At 42.5% G+C, this 26,321-nt stretch overlaps 1 protein-coding gene, 1 long non-coding RNA gene and 1 pseudogene across 2 annotated transcripts; 2 read left to right on the top strand and 1 right to left on the bottom strand.

Moving 5' to 3' along the window:
• Window positions 1-120: 120 nt before the first annotated feature.
• LOC132353770 (zinc finger protein 160-like) lies at window positions 121-19,741 on the bottom strand. The gene is made up of 4 exons (XM_059905177.1): window positions 19,597-19,741; window positions 17,132-17,221; window positions 9,507-9,633; window positions 121-4,736 (listed from the first exon to the last, which is right to left on the bottom strand). The coding sequence occupies exons 2-4, from the start codon at window positions 17,201-17,203 to the stop codon at window positions 3,409-3,411; spliced, it is 1,527 nt and encodes a 508-aa protein (XP_059761160.1). The 5' UTR covers window positions 17,204-17,221; window positions 19,597-19,741; the 3' UTR covers window positions 121-3,408.
• LOC132353839 (CDKN2A-interacting protein-like) lies at window positions 13,942-15,135 on the top strand (annotated as a pseudogene).
• Window positions 19,742-20,329: 588 nt separating the features above from the next.
• On the top strand, window positions 20,330-21,527 carry LOC132353773 (uncharacterized). Its single transcript, XR_009499089.1, has 3 exons — window positions 20,330-20,603; window positions 20,717-20,792; window positions 20,877-21,527. It is a non-coding gene; the product is annotated as an uncharacterized LOC132353773 (long non-coding RNA).
• The last annotated feature ends 4,794 nt before the right edge of the window (window positions 21,528-26,321 follow it).

Here is a 26,321-nt window from a genome sequence, read left to right as displayed (position 1 = left end):
GAAGAAATTGTTATAGATTCTTTCAACACTGAGAACCTAATGGTGCACTCCTAGCTTCTGTTATAAAGTACTGAGGCGGGATAAAACTGTATTGGTAAAAGGAACATAATGCATCCAGGATTTAAAAGATGATTAAATTTTATTACTTAAAACAGGAGACCTATGGTACATTCTCAATAAAACGGTAGCAAAATGTAATGGCAGCAATTAAAACGTGAATCATAAACATACACATACTTCTGGTGCTTCTGATTAAATTTCACTCTGAAGATAAATGCTCTCTTCAATATCCAAAAATTAGACAATTTCTTCCTTGGTCAGAGATGGAGACAACACATACGCTCGTGCAATGGATAAAGTGATTAAGTTTTCTTGTGCATTGTTCCTACCACATAATCAGTCCCTAATAACCTGTCACTCTCCTCCCACGAAAAGCCCAGTCCCTGCATGTCCTTCCTGCTTTGTTCATGGTCAGCTGGTAGAGCATTCTGCACTATACCCACACTGGCTTATCTATGGAAGGGCACCCTGAACATCACCATGATGAGTCAACTCACAGTTTTACATTATTCTCTGCCTCTCCCTGTTGCTAATCCACATGGTACTGAATTTGATAATTCAGGGTCCTTGTTTTTCCAGGGAACATGGATGTGCATGAACCACACCTAATGAAGTTGGCCCCCTCATGTTACTGATTCTTCCCAGAGACCATCAACAAAGGCCTGTAATGAAGAGATAAGATTATCTTGTCACCGAGGCCAAGCTCTTATGGCTCGCTGCACAACGGGCCAAAAAATAGACTACTTTTGCGGGCAAGGAATAGTGACGTTATTCTGAAATCCAGCAGACCGAGAAAATGGGGGACTAGCAATGCAAAGAATCACATGTCCTGAGATAGAAATCAGGCTCTTTATAGTAAAAGCGGAGGGAGTAAAGTCCTGGTTCAGGTCAGACTCCTGTGAAATAAAATTCAACTATTATGGCAAGACAGGAATATTTAAACATTAATTCCTCTCGGCCCTTTGGCCTCCTCTCTCCTCCCACTGTGAACTGTGTATTTGCATTATGTATCAAGCAAACCTCCCCCATCAGCAGAATACATACTCAACCATAAAGAGCAACTCTCCTAGCATCAACAGGAAAACTTAAAAGATAGCATTCCTTCTTGATCTTGTAAGGGTCACACGACCCACTGCGATGACGCTTAGATCTGGATTATGTAAACTGTCAATATGTCACGTGTCGTACTGCTCTCTGTCTTAGAAAACTTATGTAACTGTGCCTTGATTTCTTTTTTTTAATTTTTTATTTATTTTTGGCTGCACTGGGTCTCCGTTGAGGTGCGCGGGCTTCTCATTGCGGTGGCTTCTCTTGTTGCGGTGCGCGGGCTTCAGTAGTTGTGCCATACGAGCTCAGTAGTTGTGGCTCGCAGGCTCAGTAGTTGTGGCGCACGGGCTTAGCTGCTCCGCAGCACGTGGGATCTTCCCGGACCAAGGCTCGAACCCGTGTCCCCTGCACTGGCAGGCGGATTCTTAACCCCTGCGCCACCAGGGAAGCCCTGTGCCTTGATTTCTAATGGGCAGAATAGTTCTGAGCTTTCTCAGACACTCCTCCCAGGTTATCATCCTCAAATTTGGCTTGAATAAAATTTTCCATTTCTTTCTTAGACTGACTGATTGATTTTTTTGTTGACATTCCGGAGGGGTTGTGTTAATTTCTTCCTTCCTGAAGGCATTCACAGGAGGGCCTTGTCAGGATGTTTCCTGGGAGCTAAAAAATGTATTTTACTTTAATGCTCATTACAAGGAAGTCAGGGTTCCCAGAGATGGCCCATGATGTATAATTTAAGCTTACAGGCAACATCCCTTTACTGATTCACTTCTAACGAAAGCAACAGAATACAAAGGTTAAAGTAAAAGAAAACAGGTCCGATATGGACTCAGATTTGTTCTTCCGTGTTACTTCAAACTTCAGGTTGAAAGGCGTAAATATGAATGTAGCCTCTTCACGAAAACCCTAATAACTGACTATTTATACACTGAAGACAATGGGCCATTTCAACACATGCCCTTCTCCCTCTCACATACACATCAACTTTTAACACACTGTGACTTGTAATGATTCTGCAGTATATAATATCTCAGGTTAACCTCAGACAACTAAAGACTTGTTTATTCCAAGTATGCATTCTCTGATGTGTGGTCTGTTGAAAAAACTGCTGAAAAAACTCAACAAATTCATTACATTTGTAAGAATTCCCCCAAACGTGAGTTTTTTGTTAAACGCTGAGAATGCACTGATTTATGAAGAGTTTTCCACGTATACACTTTATAACCTGTATGAATTCTCTCATTACACCAAACTTACTGGATGTATCCATATTTACAACATTCATAACATTTGAAATCTTGTTCTCCAACATAAATCCTGTGTTCCACAGTTTTGTTCTTCAGTTACAAGCCTTAGCACGCATATTGCTTTCTGTGGTTTCTCTTAAAGATGTGTATTCTAAAGTTCAGTGCATGGGAGGCCTGGATAAAGCCTCGATTCACATTTCCATGGCTTCTCTTCAATATGGACTCTCTGCTGCTCCCTAATACTTGAACTCAACGTAAAGGTTTTGCACACCCATTGCATTTGGGAGTTATCGCTCCAGTATGCTGGGTAAAACATACTGTGATGTTTGGGTAAAATCCTTGCCACACACGTTACATTTGTGCGGTTTCTCTCCAAGATAAATATTCTGGTATTTAAGTACGAGTAAGCAATATATTAAATTTTGACATATTCATTGCATTTTAAAGAATGAAGTATTTGATGATCCCTGAGTTTAAGGCACAACCTAAAAGCTTTGCAAAATTCAGTACATTTGTAACATTCTGTCCAGTGCAGACTACCTGATTATTGGTGTGATGTGAGCCATGAGAACAGATTTCTCACATTCATGGCACTGGTGAAGATTCTTTCCAGAATGCATTATCAACGGCCTGACCACATTAAATACATGTATCTGGGCTCTATCCAGTATGAATATTCTCAGGAAGCCTAAGATGTGAACAGCTGCTAAAAGCATTACAACCTTCATTATATTTTTAAGGGCTCTCACCAGTATATGTCAGCTGATGGCAAGTTAGGCCTGAAAGCACACTTAAGAACTTACCACACTCATTACATTTCTCACCATTCCTTCCAATATGAATTCTGTCATGGATCATAAGGTAAGCATTTTGACTAAACACTTTGAGACACTCATTGCATTTGTAATATAACACTCCAGTATGAATTATCTGATCCTAAGTGAGGCTTACACACATAAAAGCTTTGCCACACTCGTGATATTTGTAGAGTTTCTTTTCTACTTTGAGATTTAAAGACCTTCCCACATATATCACACTTACACAATTTCTCTCAGGTATGGATTTTCTGATGTTTAGTGAGGGTTGAGACCTCAGTAAAGGCTCTTCCACACTCAAAACATTTGAAAGGTCTCTCTACGATATGTACTCTCTGATGACTTGTAAGGTGTGAATTTCGACTGAAGACCTTGCCACACTCATCACATCTGAAAGGTTTCTCTCCGGTATGAACTCTCCAATGAAGTTGAAGATGTGCTTTTTGACTAAAGGCCTTTCTACACTCATTACATGTGTAAGGTTTCTCTCCAGTATGAATTCTCTGATGCTTTGCAAGAGTTGCCTTTTCACTGAAGACCTTGCCGCACTCATTACATTTGTAAGGTTTCTCTCCGGTGTGAATCCTCAGATGAGTTGAGAGGTGTGAACTGTAACTGAACAGCTTGCCGCACTCGTTACATCTGTAAGGTTTCTCTCCAGTATGAACTCTCCGATGATCTGCAAGGTTTGATTTTCGACTAAAGACACTGCCACATACATCACATTTATATAATTTCTTTCCTGTATGAATTATCTTATGCCTACTGAGGTTTGAGTAGCGATTAAAGGTTTTGCCACACTCGTTACATTTGAAAGGTTTCTCCCCAGTATGAATTCTCTGATGATTTGCAAGGGCCGTTTTTTGACTGAAGACCTTGCCGCACTCACTACACTTGTAAGATTTCTTTCCCGTATGAATGCTCTCATGAACTGCAAGGTGTGAATTTGTACTAAAGCCCTTGACACATACATCACATTTATGTAATATCTCTTCTGAATAGGTTGTCTGATGCTTCCTGACAATTGAGCCATGACTAAAGGTTTTCCCACACTCAGTACATTTAAAATCTCTTTCCCTGTGTGTTTTCTGATCTTGTGTCAGTACTAAAGGATGCATAAAATCATTCCCATATACATTAGAAACGTTAGTTTGGACACTAGGAGGAATTCTTTGAAGTGGTGAAAATGAGAAACTATTGTTGATGGACCTCTCAACTTCATTACATTCAGAAATTAACCTGTCAGTTTGAAATACCTGCAGTTGACCCTGAAAGTTTAATCCAAGCCTATTTCTAATGGGCTTGATTCCTGCAGCCCTTCTACCATGTGGATCTATCCTATCAGTGAGATTTCCATTATGGGTTATAGGCATTCCTTTGTAATTTCTTTCATCATCTCTCCACTGACACTCAAAGTCATACATATTTTCCTGGATTTCCGTGAGGTAAAAATGTTTGATTTCACGACTTTTAGATCTTCCCAAGATCACTCTTTGAAATACTTCTCCTGGATCACTGTTCCCTTTGGGTTGTAATTGCTTGACCACATGTATTGGACAGATATCTACAAGACATAAAGAGCCATAGGGATAAATTCAAACTTAACTGTTTCATGTTGAATATATGATATTACACCAAAAGTAATACTTATACCAAACACAGTTGTAAAACTTCCCAACTATGCATTTTTTAAATTTTTTTTCATTTTTTGAAAATTTTGAAATTTCCCAACTATGATCTTAAAATTATTAGAAACACTAAAGCAAGAGAATTGTTTACTAAAAAAAGAGTTATAAAATATAATTCAAATTGATTTTAGAGGAGACTACTTGCAAACCCTCTATGACAAAAACACTCATACAGGAAAAACTGATGTCAGTTCTCAAAAGAACGCAATTTTTCCACCATGACTCCAAAGCATGTACCAATTAACAGTAAACATACTGCTGTCTCTAACTGAGAAAAATACATTATACTATAGATATATTCTGCATACCTGGTGTACATAAATAAACGTTAATGAACACACAATATACTGTAATGCTAAAAAATCCAAAACAAGCTTATCTAATAATATGTCGCTGTTTAGAATTATAAAACATATATACCATAGAGAAAAAGAATTCAACAGAACAGATTTTATGAAAACAAAACATTTTTCTAAATATCTTCTACAAAATGACATACCCACAACAGGCATTCTGCAACATTAATAAGTAAAAAAAACTTATAGAAATAATGAAAGATTTCAAAAAAATTACTAGATACAACATCAACATGCAAAAACCAACTGGGTTTCTAAACATTAAATATGAACAAGCAAAGCAATTCAATTTACAATAGAATCAAAAAAAAAGAATACTTAAACGTAACATTATACAAGAAGGGAAGGATTTATAACTACTGCAAAATAAAGACTTCTGAAACATATTAGAGAAGACACAAATAAATGCAAAGATACCCCAAGTTCATGGATTTGAAGTTGATATTGTCAAGATGTCAAAATAGCCAAAGTTATCAGGATATTCAAAATAATCCCTAGTGTAATCCCAAATCCCAATACCGCTTTGCTGAAGAAACAGATGAATCAATCCTACAATTCCTGTGGAATTTCAGGAGACAATGAATAGCAAAAACAAGCTTGAAAACAAAGTCAGACAATTCACATTTCTTTATTTCAAAACTTTTTCCAAAGCTACACTAATCAAAGCAGTATGGTACTGGCATAAAAACAGAGGGACCTGTGGAACACAAGAGATGCAGAAAAAAACTTTCGTGTATAAGGTCAAATGATGTTCCGCAAGGTTGTCAAGACCACATAATGGGGGAAGGGCAGTCTATGGAACAAAAAGGGTTGAGAAAACTGGATATCCACATGCAGAAGAATTTAGTTGGACCATTATTGTATTAACTCAAAATGCTTCAAAGATCTAAACCTAAGTCCCTAGTGAATAAAACTCCTACAAGTAAATTTACAAAAAAAGATTCTTAACATTGGATTCACCAATGATTTATCAGATATAACAGCAAAAGCTCAGGCCAACAAACTAAAAACAGATAAATTGGACTACATCATAACTATTAACTACTGTGCACTAAACCATACTCAGCAGAGTGAAAAAACAATGTATGGTATAATACAAAATATTTGTAAATCATATATTCAATAATAGTTTAACATCAAGAATATTTATTTAATAAATAAATTTGTTTTTTTTAAAAAAAAAAGAAAGACCCCAAAATTCCAACTATAGTTTGTGACAAGGAGAGACTCTCCATTGCCAAATGCCTGGAAGCTATCCTGCCATTTTCCAGTGATGTAGTGACATTCAGAGCCAAAGTATCTTGCAGAGAAAATAAGATTTGTGCTACTTCCAACTTGACAACTGACACCCTATATTCTCCAGTTAGAATTTGTTCTCAACCAAAAATAATATATTTTTCTTTGGTAAGTGATCTTGGGACTTCCCTTGTGGCACAGTGGTTAAGAATCCGCCTGCCAATATAGGGGACACCAGTTTGAGCCCTGGTCCAGGAACTAAGATCCCACATGCTGCAGAGCAACTAAGCCCATGCGCCACAACAACTGAAGCCCGCATGCCTAGAGCCCGTGCTCTGCAACAAGAGAAGCCACTGCAATGAGAAGCCTGCGCACCGCAATGAAGAGTAGCCCCCTCTCACCGCAACTAGAGAAAGCCCGTGCACAGCAATGAAGACCCAACACAGCCAAAATTAACTAAATTAAAAAAAAAAAAAAAAAGACTACATAAAGAATTCTAAAAAGAACTGATCACCAATTCCACCATGGGGTGGGGGACTTTCTCAACCAACCATCCCACATATTGCAAATAAAAAACAAAAACGAAGAGGAACAAAAAACAGAAACCTAATGATAAAAATAAAAGACAGTCATTTATAATGCATAAAAATATACAAAATGAAAGTTGCAGTGCCTTGAACAAATGATGGGTTATCACTGAAGGTACCACTCTACTTCATAAGGTCTCTCATTAAGTTGCTTCAAAATTATGTGTGAAGGCAGAAAGAACAATGGCACACAGGTGATGGCACACGTGGCATGGCATGAACAACAGTTCAGTCAACAGCCTCACAAACATGAGGATGTGCACTTGGACAATACTGCTGTTCGGAGAAGCTGCTATACCACTTACTGAGGCTCAAAGGGGATGGACATTAGTACATGTGAACAACACTGTCACAGTGCCCTTCACACAGGCTTTTGTGACACTGGTCGAAGCCAGAAAAAGAAACTGGAAAGACTTATAGGTCAAGGTCTTCAGACACTTTCTGTCTCGTATCTCAGAACATGCTGACCACTCTACTAAGTAGCTTCAAGTGGTGATTCTGTATGTAACGGGAAAATATTACAGCATATGAGGGAAAGTATTCTCCTTCAAAAATTTTCTGTTACCCAGTAAACCCACTCTACAGAGAATCCACTAGAAGCTGCCCATTAAACATAGGTGGATTACCACAGCAAAGAAGCTGGATACGATTTCAGACTCTAGGACTACATACTTCAAAATCAAGTTTAAGAGGAAAACTTATACAAACTAGGGAGACAGTAAAGTCAGGAAGAGTCTACATTCCCAGACTAATAGAGCAGTACAGGAGCAAAAAAAATACAATATATGGGAGTAAGATATTGTAAGATCTTGAGATGGGACCATTTGCTCGACCCAGGGATGCCAAGCTAAGAGCCTGAAAGATTCATGTATGTTCCCCTTGCTGGATTTGGGATCAAAAAGAGGATCTCTCTGTCCACTGTCCTTACAGTTTTCCTAAATAAAAATCACAGAAGATCCAGTGCACCTGGCTATTCCACACACCCCTGAAATGTGTGGCAAAAGCAGAACAGAAGAAATGGCTGACAGATCTAAACAGGAAGACAGGGGCTGAGACAGCTCCATACACGTTCTGAGGTGCCAGATAAAATCAAATAGCAGGGACTTCCCTGGTGGCACAGTGGTTAATAATCCGCCTGCCAATGCAGGGGACACATGTTCGAGCCCTGGGCCAGGAAGATCCCACATGCCACAGAGCAACAAAGCCCGTGTGCCGCAACTACTGAGCCCACGTGCCACAGCTACTGAAGCCCATGCACCCAGAGCCCGTGCTCCATAACAAAAGAAGCCACCGCAATGAGAAGCCCACGCACCACAACAGAGTAGCCCCTGCTTGCCGCAACTAGAGAAAGCCCACGCACAGCGACGAAGACCCAATGCAGCCAAAAAAATAATAATAATTAAATAGCAGCCGGTATTTTCCATCTTCTGATTATATCTTCCAAATACAACAGACATGAAACCAGGATAGGGTCAGGGGTTAGACACTAGAAGCATCAGCTTTGATCTATATGGACTAAGAACTGAGCATCCAATAGAATCAAGTCCGTAAAGAGAGAAGAGGGGGCAAGACAACCCAGTAACACAGCCCGCATTATGCTCCTCAAAGTCAAGCGACAACCAGTTCACAGCAGTCAGATGCGGCGTGTTGTGGACCTTGATGAAGACCTTGCCTTTGTCTCTATAGAAGCTGCAGCACCACTGGAGGGTGAAAGAATACATTTCACATTTGGAAGGATAGAGTGATAACTCGGGTAGAAGAAAAGTCTCCTCTGAGAGTTTAATAAAGAAACTTTGGTTTTCCCAAAGAACTCTCCACCATGAGAAGAGTTTCCCAAGCACTATTAATGTTGTGGCTTCCTCTCTGCCCTGAGATCCCACCTGTGTTCACACTTTTGATACATTCCCACCCATTTGTTTTTTTTGCTGTTTTCGCACCACTCACCAGAGCCCTCTTGCTCCAAAAATGGAGATAATGTTCAGATCAGAAAAAGAAATTTCTGCTTATCAGAACAAAGAAATGTAAATTGGTGTGGCTTTTCCAAAATCACAGCTCTTTGTTCAGCTGAGGAATGAGGACATTACAGGTGGGTCAGGAAAAATATTTCACAAATTCATCCACCTCCTCCTTCTAAATGCATCGGTAACAGTGTAATACACGTATCTTAACACTCTTCCAAGAAATAGTCAGTCAAAGCCACAGGGCAGAAGACAAGAAATTGGATATCTTTTAAAAGTTTGCCATTGAGCTTTATACATAATTAAGCTCTTGAACAACCCCTAATGTAACATGAAACGGGCAGATCATCTGAAGAAAGGGTCAGTTTAAACTCGTGATGCCACATCATGTCTGTGTCAACAGGGCTTTCAGATCACATAACGAAAACAGGGCCTCCCAAGAAGCACACAGGGAAAAATGCAAAACACTCAAGGGGAAATCCCAACTTCTAGAGGGAAGTTATCCTCACCCAGGGAGACCAGGTTCCTGCAGGTCTCCAACATCACGTCCCTGTACAAGGCCCTCTGACCAGGGTCCAGGCATTCCCACTCCTCCTGAGAGAACTCAATGACCACATCCTTGAAGGTCAACCATTCCTGAAATGAAAATACATTTCAACAACGGGTCACGAGAAGAGTTATCTTCATACAAAATGGAAAGATGAGAGAGGGGTAAGGATCGATTTGGTTCAAGTATATGTTCTGAAAGATCTGTGTTAAGGTATTTGAAGCAAATACTGTGTCCCTTATTTTAAATTCTTATGCTTTTTCATAAGAGATTATCATATCATCCAATAAATATGGATTTGTCATCTTTGTGGAGAATCCATAAAACATATATAAATAATACTAAACAACAGGTTGTCTATGCAGAAGTGTCAGATACTACGTTCTAAACATTGAGTGATATTCAATATTTAAATAAGTTACACTATGAGTGGTGGCTTCAGAGATGACAAAGTCCACAATGGCTTTAAAGAAAACTCAAAATCTGCAATTATGATAATGACAGAAACAGCAATGACTAAAAGTGTTTGAATACTTCCTATAGACAAAACATTACTCAAAATAAGTACTTTACAAGCACGAACTTCTTATCAATATAACAGCTCATTCGAGAAAGATATGTTCCCATCTTACACAGCAGAAAACTGTGTCAGAGACACCAAGAGAAACTCGAACCAAGTCAAGAAGCTAAGCAATGACACAGCAAGCACCTGAACTCAGGTGGTTGAGCCCTGGAATTGAAGCTTAAAAATCAGTTAAGTAAAGGAGAGCATTAAAAGTACACTGACACTTTGTTATAAAGCAGAAGCTAACACACCACTGTAAAGCAATTATACTCCAATAAAGATGTTTTAAAAAAAAAAAAAAAGTACATTGACAGATCCCTGAGTAAAGCTTGAAAGACATCCAAGGTGAACGACATGGAATAGCATGAAAGGTCATTATAGATGTGGGCACACAAGCACATACACATAAAGTGTTAGCAATCTTACTACTATTTAAACCATTAACATGATGGTGTAGAAAAAATTCAAGGCCACGGAATATATATATATATATACATACACATATATATTTTTTTATTCCTTGGTTAGGGCATTTATTACTTTTACTTTGGATTGCAGACACTTGCTTATGTATATGTACCTTAAATCATTAAAACAAGGATTCAAATTTGTTTCATCTCTTCATGTCTTCTATTACTTAAATACGTCTTTTTTTTTAATTAGTTATCCATTTTATACATATTAATGTATATATATCAATCCCAATCACCCAATTCATCCCACCACCAAGGCCACGGAATATATTGAAGATATAATTTCAACTGCAAAAAGATATATGCTTTTGAAATCATGTCTTCTATCTAAATGAATGGCTTGCACATCCATGGCACCCATCACACACGTCAACACTAAATCAACTGGAATGAGAAGACTTATCTCTTTACATATTTCAGGACAATTTTTTTTATCATCGGTTTTTTTGTTTTCCACTAATAAAACACTGACACAAAATTAGAGAAGTTTAGTGTTATAAACTATTTTCACAGATTAAGAAAATTATCACAGTGGTAAAGTTAAAAACTTCTTGGAGAATTAAAAATCATGACAAAAAAAGCGTATGGAAAAAATATATTGTTATTAAGCAAGAACATTTCACCAAATGTCATGAAAAGTAAACACTTGATACGTATCCTCTGTAATTACAGTGAAATGAAGGGGGCTGGCCAGGACACCAGCCTTTCACCACTGCTCAGTGTGCCTGAGCGGGGACCACTGGAGGAAGTAACAGGAGGAAAAACGAAGACCAGGTGTAAGAGACACAGAGAGAGTATGTCAGACAGCTGGAAATGTGAACATTCACACATCAGATGAGACGGAAAAGCTAAAGGTGAAAGAAAGGAAAAAGATATTCCATGCTAAAGAGAGCAGGGGTGAGTATATTATATCACACAAAGCAAAGGCAAAAACTGACAGAAGGCACAAAGGATATTATACAATCTTAAACGAGTCAATTCACCAAGAAGATGTAACAGTTATAAATATATGTATACATTAGAGCTTCCCCCCAAATGAAGCAAACGTTAACAGAAATCAAGAGGAAAACAGGGACTTCCCTGCTGGCGCAGTGGTTAAGAATCCGCCTGCCAATGCAGGGGACACGGGTTTGAGCCCTGGTCCGAGAATATCCCACATGCCGCGGAGCAACTAAGCCCGTGCGCCACAACTACCGAGCCTGTGCTCTAGAGCCTGCAAGCCACAACTACTGAGCCCGTGTGCCACAACTGAAGCCCGCACGCCTAGAGCCCATGCTCCGCAACAAGAGAAGCCACCGCAGTGAGAAGCCCACACACCGCAACGAAGAGTAGCTCCTGCTTGCCGCAACTAGAGAAAGCCCACGCGCAGCAACGAAGACCCAACACAGCCAAAAATAAATTAATTAAAAAAAAAAAAAGACGGAAACAGCAGCACAGTAACAATATGACACTTCAACACCCCCATTTTACTTGAAGGCTATAATAAAAGAGAAATCTACACGGCTAAACCGTTACAACAAAAAGGGAAAAGATCTCCACTCAAGAATTTTTTACATCTCAATGAAGCAGAAAGAGAACAAACTGAATCCAACTTTGGCAGAACAAAAGAGTTAAATAAGGAAGATTCAGATCGTGCAAACCCACTCCTGGGCATATATCTGGAGAAAACCATAATTCGAAGACACATGCACCCCAATGTTCACTGCAGCACTATTTACAATACCCAAGACATGTAAGCAACCTAAATGTCCATCAACAGATGAATGGATAAAGAAGATGTGGTGTATACGTGTATATATATATATATATATATATACACACACACACACACACACACACACACACACACATATATATATATACACATATATATACACACACACAATGGAATATTACTCAGCCATAAAAACAAATGAAATAATGCCATTTGCAGCAAAATGGATGGACCCAGAGATTATCATACTAAGTGAAGTAAGCCAGACAGAGAAAGACAAATATATCACTTATATGTGAAACTGAAGGAAAGAAGATACAATTGAACTTATATATGAAACAGAAATAGACCCACAGACATAGTAAAGAAAGTTAGGGGTGACCAAAGCAGAAGGGAGGGGCATAAATTAGGATTTGGTATTAACACATACACACTATTTTGTATAAAATAGATAGCCAACAAGGACCTACTATATAGCACACGGAACCATGCTCAGTATTTTGTAATAACCTATAAGGGGAAAGGATCTGAAAAAGAATATATATAAAATTGAGTCATTTTGTTGTACACCCAAAACTAACCAAACACTGTAAATCAACAATACTTCATATAGGGATATATGTATAGCTGATTCACTCTGTTATAAAGCAGAAACTAACACACCATTGTAAAGCAATTATACTCCAATAAAGATGTTAAAAAAAAGAATACTTCAGTAAAAAATTGCTAAGTTGTTCAACATCACTAATTATTAAAGAAATGCAAATCAAAACTACAATGAGCTATCACCTCACACCAGTCAAAATGGCTACCATCAAAAAACCCACAAACAATAAATGCTGGAGAGGGTGTGGAGAGAAGGGGACCCTCCTGCACTGCTGGTGGGAATGTAAAGTGGTAGAGCCATTGTGGAGAAGACTATGGAGGTCCCTTAAAAAAAAACAAAAACAGAGCTATCATATGACACTGCATTCCCACTCCTGGGTATACATCCAGAGAGAAACATGGTCCAAAAGGATACATGCACCCCAGGGTTCACTGCAGCACTGTTCACAAGAGCCAAGGCACGGAAGCAACCTAAATATCCATCAACAGAATAATGGATAAAGAAGATGTGGTACGGGGCTTCCCTGGTGGCGCAACGGTTAAGAATCCGCCTGCCAATGCAGGGGACACGGGTTCGAGCCCTGGTCCGGGAAGATCCCACATGCCACAGGGCAACTAAGCCCATGCGCCACAACTACTGAGGCTGCGCTCTAGAGCCCGCGAGCCACAACTACTGAGCTCACGTGCCACAACTACTGAAGCCTGTGCGCCTAGAGCCCGTGCTCTGCAACAAGAGAAGCCACCGCAATGAGAAGCCCACGCACTGCAATGAAGAGTAGTCCCCACTCACCGCACCTAGAGAAAGCCCACGTGCAGCAACAAAGACCCAAGGCAGCCAAAAATAAATAATAAAATAAAATTAAAATAAAGAAAATGTGGTACATATATACAATGGAATATTACTCAGCCATTAAAAAGAATGAATTAATGCCATTTGCAGCAACATGGATAGACCTAGAGATTGTCATACTAACTGAAGTAAGTCAGACGGAGAAAGAAATATCGTATGATATCACTTATATGCAGAATCTAAAAAGAAATGATACGGAGCTCTGGTACCCTGAGTCAGAATAGCTCCACAAGTGATGGAGAGCGATCTGTTTCCAGCCAAAGCAGCAGCAGCATTCCCTCTCTGGTAACAACGGTAGGGTCTGGAAAAATTTCTGAACCAGAAGCTCCAGATAAACATGATTCAGCATCCTTTGTTTCTTCGTTGTTGAAATCCAGTGTGAACAGTCACGTGACCCAATCCACTGATTCCAGAGAACGAAGTGGATCACCGAAAAAGAGGGCTTTGGAAGGCTCTTCAGTCTTGGACTCTCAAAGCATCTCAGAGATTGAGGTGCCCTTGTTGGGCTCCTCAGGAAGCTCAGAAGTAGAGTTGCCACTGTTGTACTCTAAACCTTAGAACCTATTCTAAACCTAGAGACAGCTTCAAGCGGTTAACTTCCAAAACTAGTTCAGAGGCAAGTGTTTCGTCATCCGTTTCTAAAAAACAGTTCCTCATCAGGCACATCTTTACTAACCCCCAAGAGCACCACCTCAGCAAACACGATGCTGACTTCCAAAAGCACTTCGCAGGCAGCTGCATCAGTGTTAGCTTCCAAGAACAGCTCCCAGACCAGCGGCTTTCTGGTTTCCAAAAGCACTTCCATAGCAAGTGTGTCCCAGCTGGCTTCTAAGAGTCGTTCTCAGACCAGCACGTCACAGCTGCGTTCTAAAAGTACTTCGCAATCGAGCGAGAGTTCTGGCAGATTCTCTTGTTGCAAGTTAACCAATGAAGATGTGAAACAGAAGCAGCCTTCTGTCAATAGACTGTACAAAATGGTGGCATGGAAGCTGGTGGCCGTTGGTGACTTCAGTCCCAGCATGAATCATGGCTCTGAAACGCAGCTATCAAGGCTCTGAAAGCAACACTGGATGTGTCTCTTGTCCCGCTAATAGAACTGGCAGATCTGCCTCAAAATAAGAGCTCTCAAGAAAGTATTGTTTGTGAATTGAGATGTAAGCCTGTGTATTTGGGCACTGGCTGTGGAAAAAGCAAAGAAAACACAAAAGCAGTTGCATCAAGAGAAGCCTGGAAGTTATTTCTCAAGAAAAAGATGGTGGTAAAAATATGTAAAAGGAAATACAGAGGCAGTGAAATCGAAGACTTAGTACTCCTCGATGAAGAGTCAAGGCCTGTAAACTTACCTCCAGCATTAAAACATCCTCAAGAATTACTGTAATATGTCCAAAACATCACTGTGTACAATATCTGGTATTTGAAGAGAAAAACTTGCTTCTGTATAATATGAAACACAGGCTTTCACAAATTTTGTATTGCTTTTTTCCAGTTTTGCAGAAGATTTACATTCTAGTTCTCTTCACACAGTGGAAGTTGTAAATAATTTGTGAATGACAGTATACATTAAAAGGTTTATGCATTAACAGCATACCAGTATGCTGTTTTATTTGCTGAAGAAAATACTGCCTTCTATTTTTAATGACACATTAGGTACGATGTGTACTTCTGTAGTCTTAATTTCTGTACCACTTTGAATGTGGTGAAAATGTATTGTCTACCATGCTTTTATTTTTCTAGCTGAATAATCCTTCACGTCAAAGAAAAGGAGACCATAGTATTTGAATGTCTGAAAGTCTGTGAAGCTTAAGGTTTTAAGAATGTTGCCCATAATGTTGAACATGTCTGTTGAAGAATAAAAGAGAAAATAGTTGCCTCAGTTGCCTCAAAAAAAAAAAGAAATCCAAAGATACAAATAAATCTATACTCATAGACTGGAAGTCTCAAAACTCTTGAAATGTCCAAACAAACGACCCAAACTGTTCTACATATTTAATGCAACCATTATCAAAATTACAATGGCAATTCTTGCAGAAATAGAAAAAACACAGGCCAGACATCATAGAAACTCAAGGGACCGCAAATTGCCAAAACACTCTTGAATAAGAAGAAGGATGGAGGCCACCCTTTAATTTTCAAAACATATTAAAGTAATCAAGATGGTGTGGTACTGGCATAAACACAGATATATAAACCAATGGAACAGAAGAGAATGCTCAGAAATGATCCTTTGTATATATTTAAAATCTACTGATACTAAGGATGCTGAGACTAGACAGTGGAAAAAAGACAGCTGCCATTAACAAATGGTGCTGGGAGGGCTTCCCTGGTGGCGCAGTGGTTAAGAACCTGCCTGCCAATGCAGGGGACATGGGTTTGAGCCCTGGTCCAGGAAGATCCCACATGCTGCAGAGCAACTAAGCCCATGTGCCACAACTACTGAGCCTGTGCTCTAGAGCCCACGAGCCACAACTACTGAGCTGGCGTGCCACATGCCTAGAGCCCATGCTCCACAACAACAGAAGCCCGTGCACCGCAACAAAGAGTAGCCCCCGCTCGCCACAACTTGGGAGACGCCTGCGTGCAGCAATGAAGACCCAACGCAACCAAAACTAAATAAATAAATAAATAAAATTTATAGCAAAACAAAACAAATAGTGCTGGGAAACTGGATACCTATGTGATAAACAATGAAGAGGAAACCTTACCTTCATCAAACGTAAAAATTTCTCTGTGCCAAAGAACAAAACCAGCACAGTGAAAATACAAAATCTGAAGAATGAAGGTGATGAAAGTGATTTAAGGAATTTCCACCTCTCAGACATTTAGACTGATTTCATAGTTTGAAATAGATGATGGAATAAAACACCCTCTATCACTGATGTCCGGTTCTGAATTTTTCATTCCATTCCCCATCATTAAGATTCTGAAGTCAGTGACTCACTCATTTAACTTCAATTGCCTTAGAAAAAGTCAGAACAAATTTCCCCTTGTTGGTCTACTCCCAGATTTTACCAGGTATTGTGCACCTAATAACTGACTTTCATGTGCAGTTTCTTTATCCTGGTTTACAGAGAGTAGACAATCCATCCAGATGGGGCCCAAAACAATCCCTCCCACCCAGTAGCACTGACACTCTGCCTGAACCTGTGCGTGTGAAGCCCTGCCCAGGACTGCACCCAGTGGAGCCTCTTCACAAGTTCCAGGTCACTGGGTCATGGGGAGATGGGATCTAAGTGGAGATGACAGGCCCTGAGGGAAGGACCCGGGTGAGTGTGAATGTACAGGTGTCAGGCAGGATACTTCAGAGTCAGAGGTTAGCGAGTCCAAAGAAGGGCATTTCAGGAAGGACAGACAGAAGAAACAACTGAGAATATGACTTTACCTGAGAAAGAGCCATTCCTGACTCCTTTTCTTTCCTCTCCCTCCTCTTCCGGGCTTCTTCCTCAGGCAACATGAGTCTTTAGAGGTCGATCTTGAAAGTTGAAAACAGGCTGTTTAATGCTTAGAATCGACACAGCCCCTTCCTGAGTCACCACCACGCACACAGGGAAGACCTCAGCATGTGGAACAGACAGTCCCCTGCTGCCCACTGTCCCAGGAGGGGCTCAGGACAGTAAACTCCCACACAGAGACCAACACGGGAGTTTCCCCACCCTTTCCTTCAGATCAGGCTCCCCTCCTGGTGAGGCCCCCACGTACACAGCAGCAGTGGGCACCTCAGCTGGACCCGACGACCCCCTGCAGGTCACAGACCAGCCCTGATCCACCCCCACGCAGAGCAGAGCCCCTCAGCCTCAGCCCAGATCTCAGCCCTCAGGAACGGGGGGACCCAGAGTCACGATGCTCAGTGAGGGATCCAGATTAGAATTAATTGGGGCACTTTAAATATTATTGAGCTTTGGCCTCACACCGACAATCTAATGAAGAATCCCTCGTTAGAGGGTACAAAACATGTATATGTAAAATGCCTCATCGATCTAATATGAAGCCTGGGTTGAGCACCACTCAGCAGTGGCAAGGCCAGGACAGCCCTCACTTTCTTTTTCTTTCCCAGCTTAACTGAGGTAGAATTGATGAGAAACAACCGTGTACATGTGAGGCATACAATATGATTATTTGACAGATGTATATTCACTGTGTAATAATTATCACAATAAAGTAGTTTACGTTTCCATCAACTTACAATTACCATTTTATTTCTGCGTAGTGAGAACACTTGAGCGTTACGCTCAGAGCAAACTCCAAGTATATAGAAACGCAGTGTGATTAACTATAGTCTGCATGCTGTACATTAGATATACATGTGGTACTTTTTCATTTTACAACTGAACGTTTGTAACCTCTGATCAACATCTCCCCATTTACCCCACCATCCAACCCCCTCCTAATACCCTTTATACTCTATGGCCCTATGAGTAAGACATTTCTACTTTCCACATATACTATCTGTCTTTTTCTGTCATAATAATGTCATAATTTATGGCTGAAATAAATTTTCTATATCCATTCATTTGTCAGACATTTTAGTTCTTTCTACATCTTGGCTGTTGTGAATAATACAGTAATGTTCATTGCAGTGCAAATATTTCCCTCGCTATAATGATTTCATTTCCCTTGGATATCTAGCCAGAGGTGGAAAACTTAAGCAAATAAACTTTAAATGTTTTACATTCTAAAGCAACAAATTAAAATGTCACAACTTAATCATCCATATCCAAAGAACTCACCCCCCATCTGTATCCAGTTTCCCCCTCTACCTGACTACTACGTGTTTCTATTTCATTCTTTATCTATCTCCCTATTTCTCTTTGTTCCCCTCTACTCTCCTGCTGTTCCTGCCCTCCTATTTATTTTATCACACCTGTCCTGCCCCACTACTCTGCAACTCGTTCCCCCTCTTGTTGCACTTTACGCCCAACTTTTCCGATTGTCCTAAATATCCATGTATTTCTGCCTCTTTCTTCCTCCATCTCTGCTCCCTCTCTGCCCTCCAGATTACACTCCTTCTATTCCTGTTACACCCCCACTCTACGGCACCCCAGACGGCTATGCTTCCTTCCTGCTCTGTCTTCCTCTGCTCTTCTAATCAACACCTGTCCTCTCTGTTTCTCTCCCAGGACCACGATGCTCCGAAGGCCTTACTTCTAACTCTTTTATCCCCTACCCCCCCCCCCCTCCGTGAAGTGCTGTCACCGCTGCTGTCCCTCCTGTTACACCTGACGCAGGGCCCCTGTCCCCACGTTGCTCTCCAATCCCAGGAGATCACACTCCTTTATTCACTTCTCTATTTTATCCACCTGCTACTTTAAGAGCTAAATCTGTTTCACTTTACTATCCCTTTGAGAACAATTTCCAGCGAGATGAACTTGTGACGGAAGAACACTGGGTGTCACAAGGCTGGCCCAGGTCACTCCCCGCCCCCCACGCGGGGTGAGGGGAAGGGCTGACTACGAAGGGGAGGCCGGGGGAGCCGAAGGACCGGCCTGAGGAGGAGGCGAAGACAGAGGCGCTGGGAGGGAGGGAGGGGGGTCTCAGGAGAGGGGCGGGCTCTGCAGAACCCCAGGACCGGGGAGAGGACGCGGCCCCTCCGGGAGCGGGGCGGCCGGCGCTGCCCTCTGGGGGGCGGGGAGAGAGAGCGAAGCTGGGGGCGCGCGAATCCACCTCGCAGAAGGCGACTTCACAAGGCGCAGGCGGAAGTAATAAAGGATTGTAAGCAGGAAAATGTCGCGAAAGGCGGTGTCTCAGTGGACCGAAGGCCGAAAAGCAAAGGGCAAGGACCAACCTCACAGCAGTTTCAAACCCAAAAGAAATTAATACTCGACCTGTAAGGGCGACTTCTGGATTTACCTGGGGCGGACGGCGGGAGCTGGGCTGTTACGCCCGCAGAACCTCGGAGACCCTAAAGATGGAGTAAGGGGGTCCGCGCAGCACAGACTGAACACTAGAAAGGAAAAACTTAAGCTCAGCTGCGCGACCTTCACTCTCAGGTCTCCGCTTCCGCTTCCGTAAGAAACTGCGCACGAGGGACGTACTTAAGAGGCGAGGCTTCTAGGCGGGACTTGGGCGGAGCGCTGAAGGTGAGGGGCGGGGCGAGGAGAGTCCAGGTCTGAGCCCGAGAGCCCGACAGGCGGGACAGGGGGTGGGACAGGGGGTAGGGGGCAGTCAGGGAATGGTGCTTCCCAGTACTTTGAAACCCCTTAAGTTACTGGCTGTTACAGTTTTCAGGTAAAAGCTTATAGCTTTGGGGACCAGTTATGTTGGAAACTACGATGTTTCCTCCTAACAAGCAGAAAATGATTTTAATAAAAAATTGTTTTTGCCAGCATGTTGCTCACAAATCCTGCTGCTGAGGCTCAAGCAATTCAGTGGTTGGGAACTTGGGTCTCCAAGTGGTAGCTGTGGGGCAGTCATTGGATGTGGAACATTTCCTGCAATTAGTATTAATTTAAGCAGTTTAAAAAAACAAGAGCTTGACTTGTCTCTGTATTACAAACTAGAATAAAAAATACAAAACTCTGGGACTTCCCTGCTGGCGCAGTGGTTAAGAATCCGACTGCCAATGCAGGGGACACGGGTTCGAGCCCTGGTCCAGGAAGATCCCACATGCCGCGGAGCAACTAAGCCCGTGCACCACAACTACTGAGCCTGCGCTCTAGAGCCCACGGGCCGCGACTACTGAAGCCCACATGCCACAACTACTGAAGCCCGTGCTCCTAGAGCCTGTGCTCTGCAGCAAGAGAAGCCACCACAACGAGAAGCCCACGCACCACAATAAAGAGTAGCTCCCACTCGCTGCAACTAGAGAAAGCCTGCGCACAGCAAGAAGACCCAACGCAGCCAAAAATAAATAATAAGTAAACAAATAAATAATAAGTAAATAAATAAATACAAAACTCTCCCTGGGGAGAATGGGCCATTTCATACTGACACCCTGCAGAACAACTTGTCCTTTCTGTTCCTTATTCAGCCAGGAGGCCAACTCAACACTGCTCAGTTCCAGAGACTCAGGGACAAAACCCAGGGTCTGAGACTGGAGGACTAAGGTATGTGATAACTTCTGTCAGTAATGATTACTTTACTTTTTAAAAAATTTTATTTTATTTTATTTTATTTTTTTTCCTCTGGAGCATCAAGTTTATTAACTAGAATTGGAAGAACCGAGGAGTTCTTGGAACAAGAACTATCCCCCTCCCCCACCAACACGGAAGACAGAAGAGTGGGGGAGGGGAGACGTGCCCCAGGAATGACAGTCCAGTCTCTCAAGTTTCACCCAGGTGGGGGTTGAGGGGCAGACCTGCAGCCACGGTGGCCTCGCTTTCGGTCGCCCGGGCTGCTCCGGACCATCCTCTGAGCTGGCCAGGGTCTTGGATACGATGCTTCTGAAGGCCGTGCAGAGAACACACTCCTCTTCCCCTGCACCGGGCCCCAGGGAGCGCGGCGGCCTGACCTTCCTGCCTCGGTCATCCATGGGGTTCACATGGGCTCACTTTATTATGACGCCTCATGCTGGGCAGCTTGCAACAAAGATGTTTCAAAATAAAGTTCCAGATTCTCCCAGCCACCCCTTGCTTTTTCTGGCTCTGGCCAGAGAGAGTGGATGAGGACACACTCTCAGGCTGCCCAGCGTGGGAGGACCCTCCAGTGTTGGACACACCCAGGGGGCAGCTGCTTCCCTCTGGGGCTCCAATCCTGCTGCTGCTGCTGGAGGTGGATGTCCCAGTGCCACACTGGGGGGCTGGGCTGGGGGTGGCAGTCCTCGACTCCAGGCTGGGTGGGGGACAGGCAGACTCACCGGTCTTCTGCCCCGCCTGCTGGTCTTCCTGCAGCTGCACACTTTTTCTGTGGTAGAGCCACCTGGTTTGCAGGGAGGACACCACAGGGCTTGGAGGAGGCTCAAGTTCACTGCCACAGAGGTCCCCACAAGAGAAGGGCTTCAGAGTTACGATGGAGACCTCCACCTTGGGTTTCTTGGAGCTCACACTGCCTGTCCCAGTGTCCTGGATCTGGTCGCAAGTCAAGCCCGGAGTCCTCACCATTGTCACCTCCAGGTCCTCTTCACAGGGTGGCTGGAGTGGCTCCTTCTGGCCCATGTTGACCCATGGATGCCTCATGAGGTCAGGTAAGGTGCCTCTGTCACTGGGGTTGAGGGCAATCATTTTTTGTAACAGATCCCTTATCTTCAAAGACAGATAAGGTGGGATGGGGTATTGCCCTTGTAGGATTTGCTTCCGCAGCTCCTGGAAGTCTTTTCCCACAAAGGGCTGGGACCCAGTTACCATGGTGTAGAGCACTACTCCCAAGCTCCACACGTCCACCGCAGGGCCGCTGGAGCTCTGCCCCAGGAAGAGTTCCGGGGCAGCATAAGGGGGTGTGCCGCAGATCGTGTGCAGTGGGAAAATGTCATCACACTTGTTGCTGAGGCCAAAGTCTGTAAGTTTGATATTCATCTTGGAATCAAAGAGGAGGCTCGGTGGCTTCAGGTCCCGGTGCACGATGCCCCTCCGGTGGCAGTGCTGCAGGGCGGAGAGCAGCTGCCGGAACGGGCCTCGGGCCTGCGCCTCTGTCATACGGCCATGGATCTTCAAGTAGCGGAACATGTCCCCCCCACTGAGGTACTCCATCACCACGAAAAATGTCTCCTCCGTGTCAATCACCCCCAGCAGTTTTACAATATTGGGGTGATTCAGAGCCTTCAGACTGCACACTTCCCAGAAAAGTGCCTGGACACTTGAGAAGCTCTGACGCCTTTTCTTTATGACCTTCACAGCCATCCGTGTCCCGGTCAGAACGTGCCGGGCCAACTTCACTTTACCGAAGGTGCCTTCACCAATGGTGTGGAGGATCTCGAAGTCATCAATATGAGCCGCCTTGCCAGCAGATTTGGCTGTGAGGCCCTGCATCCTGGTGATCTGCTAACTACACTGACTGACAGCACTACCGAGCAACGCTAACTACGCTAACTAACAATGCTAACTGTACTAACAGGGCTAAGTATGCTGTCTCTACTAACAACGCTAACTACGCTAACTGTACCAACAGCGCTAACTAGTACTAACTACACTAACTATGCTAATCAAGTATTAACTATACCAACAATACTCACTATGCTAACTGTAGAAAGAACAATGACACAAATAAAAAAGAGTAGAGAAAAGAGAAACGAAAATCAACAAAATGGCAGAAACAAGGAAAACACAAGCTAACTGTAGGTCCAAGGCCGTCAGGTCACCAAAAGCAGCTTCCTGGGCTCTAAGGACCAAAAACCTGGGCCCACCTTTCTCTTTCATAGGGCTTTGTGAAGTACATCACAATGGTGCACTCTGAGGTCAGAGCAAGAAATGGACCCATCACCGCTGGGGATACACCACAGTGGTTTTCTCACTTTTTGAGTTCAAGGCCCCTTTACACTTAGGAAAAAGGATCCCGAAGAAATTTTTCTTTACGTGTGTTATTAGATATTGGTATTCACTTTGTTATAAATAAAAATCTGCAGGATACTTCAGTGGCCTTTTTATTTCTAGTTTGAAAATGTGTAATAATTTTAGAGACCTCATAATGTCTACACTTGAAATGTTCAATTCCTTTTCCTTAAATTCTGGTCTCAAAATAACGTTACAACTTAACTGACTTCACGATACTATACAAAATGTTCTGTTGCATAAGACATGATACGGTACATTATGAAAGTCTATGAAGCTGAGAGAAGGTTTGCCAGGAAGGTCATTGAGCAGATTTCTCATCAGGAGCCTCGGAGGCCAGATGGCATGACTCAATGTACTTGAAGTGTTGAAGGAAAGAAACCGTCAACCAAGAATCCTATATCTAGCAAAACTTTCCTTCGAAAATGAGGGAGAAATCAAGACATTCCCAGTTAATCAAGAGTTGAGAGAGTTCTTAACCACCAGACCCGCCTGCCACAGGGAGTTCTTCAGGTTGGAGTCAAGGACCCTGGACAGTAGCTCAAAGCCTTATGAAGAAATAAAGACCTCTGGTAAAAGTAGACAGACGGGCGACGAGAAAAGCTAGTACTGTTGTAACTTTGGTTTGTAGCTCCACTTTTTGTCTTCTATTTGATTTAAGAGACTAATATATAATAAAACACACACATAAAAATCAAAAAAAAAAAAAAAAGATCACCTCTTCACCTAGAAAAGTTACTTCACCCCCACTTTAGCCTAACTTTGGGAATTCCCATCAACAACATTCTTCTTTCCACTGTAGGAAGCAACGCTGCCAGAAGCTATGGCAAGCAGAGCCTCTTCTAAAATGCCTCTGATGACTGCAGCAACATGGATGCAACTAGAGATTATTAAGTGAAGTAAGTCAGAAAGAGAAAGACAAATACCATGTGATACCACTTACATGTGGAATCTAAACTATGGCACAAATGAACCTATCTATGAAACAGCAACAGACTCACAGACATAGAGAACAGACTTGTGGTTGCCAAGGAGGAGGGGGGTGGGAGAGGGAAGGGCTGGGAGTGTGGCATTAGCAGATGTAAACTATTATATATAGGAGGGATAAACAACAAGGTCCTACTCTACAGCACAGGGAACTAGAGTCAATATCCTGTGATAAACTGTAATGGAAAAGAATATAAAAAAAGAATGTCTATATGTGTATAACTGAGTCACTTTGCCATACAGCAGATTGGCACAAGATTGTAAATCAACTATACGTCAATAAAAACAATAAAATAAAAAATGCCTCTGATGATGTACACAGCCCCTGCTCCTGCTGACTACCTCTCTGCAGCACCCAACACTGTGAAACCCCGCCCCCAGCTGAGGTCACTCCAGTCCTGTGTCTCCTTCCTTTGTCCTGTCTCCTCTTTTTTAATTTTTAAATTAAAAACATTTTTACTAACCACTGCTTTAAAAAGAGCAATACATTTTCAAAAACTGATATAAATTACACTGTTCTTTTGTTACTGAGTCTAAGCTCCTACTGCTTGCCACATGACAGGCCAATGATCAAAAGACGAGTTGTTGGGACAAGGAGTAGCGACTTTATTCAGAAAGCCAGCAAACCAAGAAGATGGTGGGCTCATGCCCCCACAGAACCATCTTGCCTGAGTCAGAATTCAGGCTCCTTTTATACTAAAAGGGGAGGCAGTAAAGTCAAACACTTCCTGGTTCCCATCAGCCTCCAGAGCGGGAACGTGTCAATTTCTTCCTCCCTGCCGTCTTTCACAGGTGGGTCTGGTCAGGAGGCTTCCTTTGAGCTAAACAAAGGTATTTTAGCTTAACGCTCATGACCTGGGAGGCAGGGTTCCCAGAGATGGGCCATTATGTATAATTTAAGCTTCTAGGCAACATGCCTTCAGGGATGAACTTGTCATGGAATACAAAGTGTTCTTCCCTATTACAATTCCCCACTATCAATTTCCATCCCACAATCGTGTGGGAAAAGGAATGAAGACCCTTCTGCTGAACGGAGGTGAGGAATATTCCTTAGAATCTTTAGTTAGTCCTTTTTATCTACAACTATTTAAACCTGATGAAACCTCTTAGCAGTTTCTTGTCTAATTCGTAACTGAACTTGGGGTTTTGGTTCCAGTTTAATACATATACTAAATTCTGGTGCTATTTCTTTGGACACAATTAAACAAATTGGTTGCCCCTTCTCCAATGGGCAATGGCGATGGAATTCCCGTCTACTTCGGTTGGATGGGCAGACCTGTTGGAGGTAAACTCATGAATAAATAGCGCCCACAGTTTTAATGTGATTGGCCACCACTAGGTCTTTAGCATTTATAGATTCTCCTGCCTGGGCACACACCTGCAATGGCCTGCCATACAATATTCTAAAGGGGCTTAATTTAAGCCTGCTTCTGGGAGCCACTGATCCATAGCAGGGCAGCTGGCAAGGCCTTATCCCAAGTTCAATGTCTCTTAACATGTTTTAGCGACGTTCCTTTTTAATGTATGATTCATTTTCTTGGTTTTTCCTGTTGATTATGGTCTCCAGGATGAATGTAGTTTTAATGCCTTCTTCCAAATCAGGGGATAATATCCTTTAGAAGGGCTTTAACCACTTCAGAGATTTTCTGTCCGTGGGATATGCTTCCACCCATCCTGAAAAAGTGTCCACACAAACACTAGCAGGTTATCTGAAATTTCTTGCAGTTCAAGGCATTTGAGGAAAGTCTGTTTTTCAGTCCTGGGTGGGGCAGTTTCCTGTGTTGAGTCCCCATCTGTGGAGGTCTGACAGCAGTCTTTGGGTTATTTTTAAGACCCTGCGGGAAAGAGCTCTGTCTCCTTTCCAGGGATTTTCATGAGCCCCATCTGTAGGCTTAAAGCGTGTTCTGGTGGGACTCTGATGTCAAGCTATTCTGGTGGAAAAACTTCAGGGTGAGGTCTATCAGAAAGTTAATCAGCTCATTCCCCACTGTCAACTTCACCCCCGACTTCTGTGGGGAATTAGGTGCCTCAAGGCCAAGGGAGCCCCTGGGCCTCTTCATTCAGTGTTCCTCTCTTTCTACCATATGAGAGGTTCTTGTCTTTTATTGTTCTTCTGTTTTAGCCGAGGGCAATCTTCTCCAGTGTTCCGCCTCCCTCCAGTAAGCA

The sequence above is a fragment of the Balaenoptera ricei genome, chromosome 19 (assembly GCF_028023285.1).
Source record: "Balaenoptera ricei isolate mBalRic1 chromosome 19, mBalRic1.hap2, whole genome shotgun sequence".
Taxonomy (NCBI): Eukaryota; Metazoa; Chordata; class Mammalia; order Artiodactyla; family Balaenopteridae; genus Balaenoptera; species Balaenoptera ricei.
This window is presented reverse-complemented; position numbering and strand designations above follow the sequence as displayed.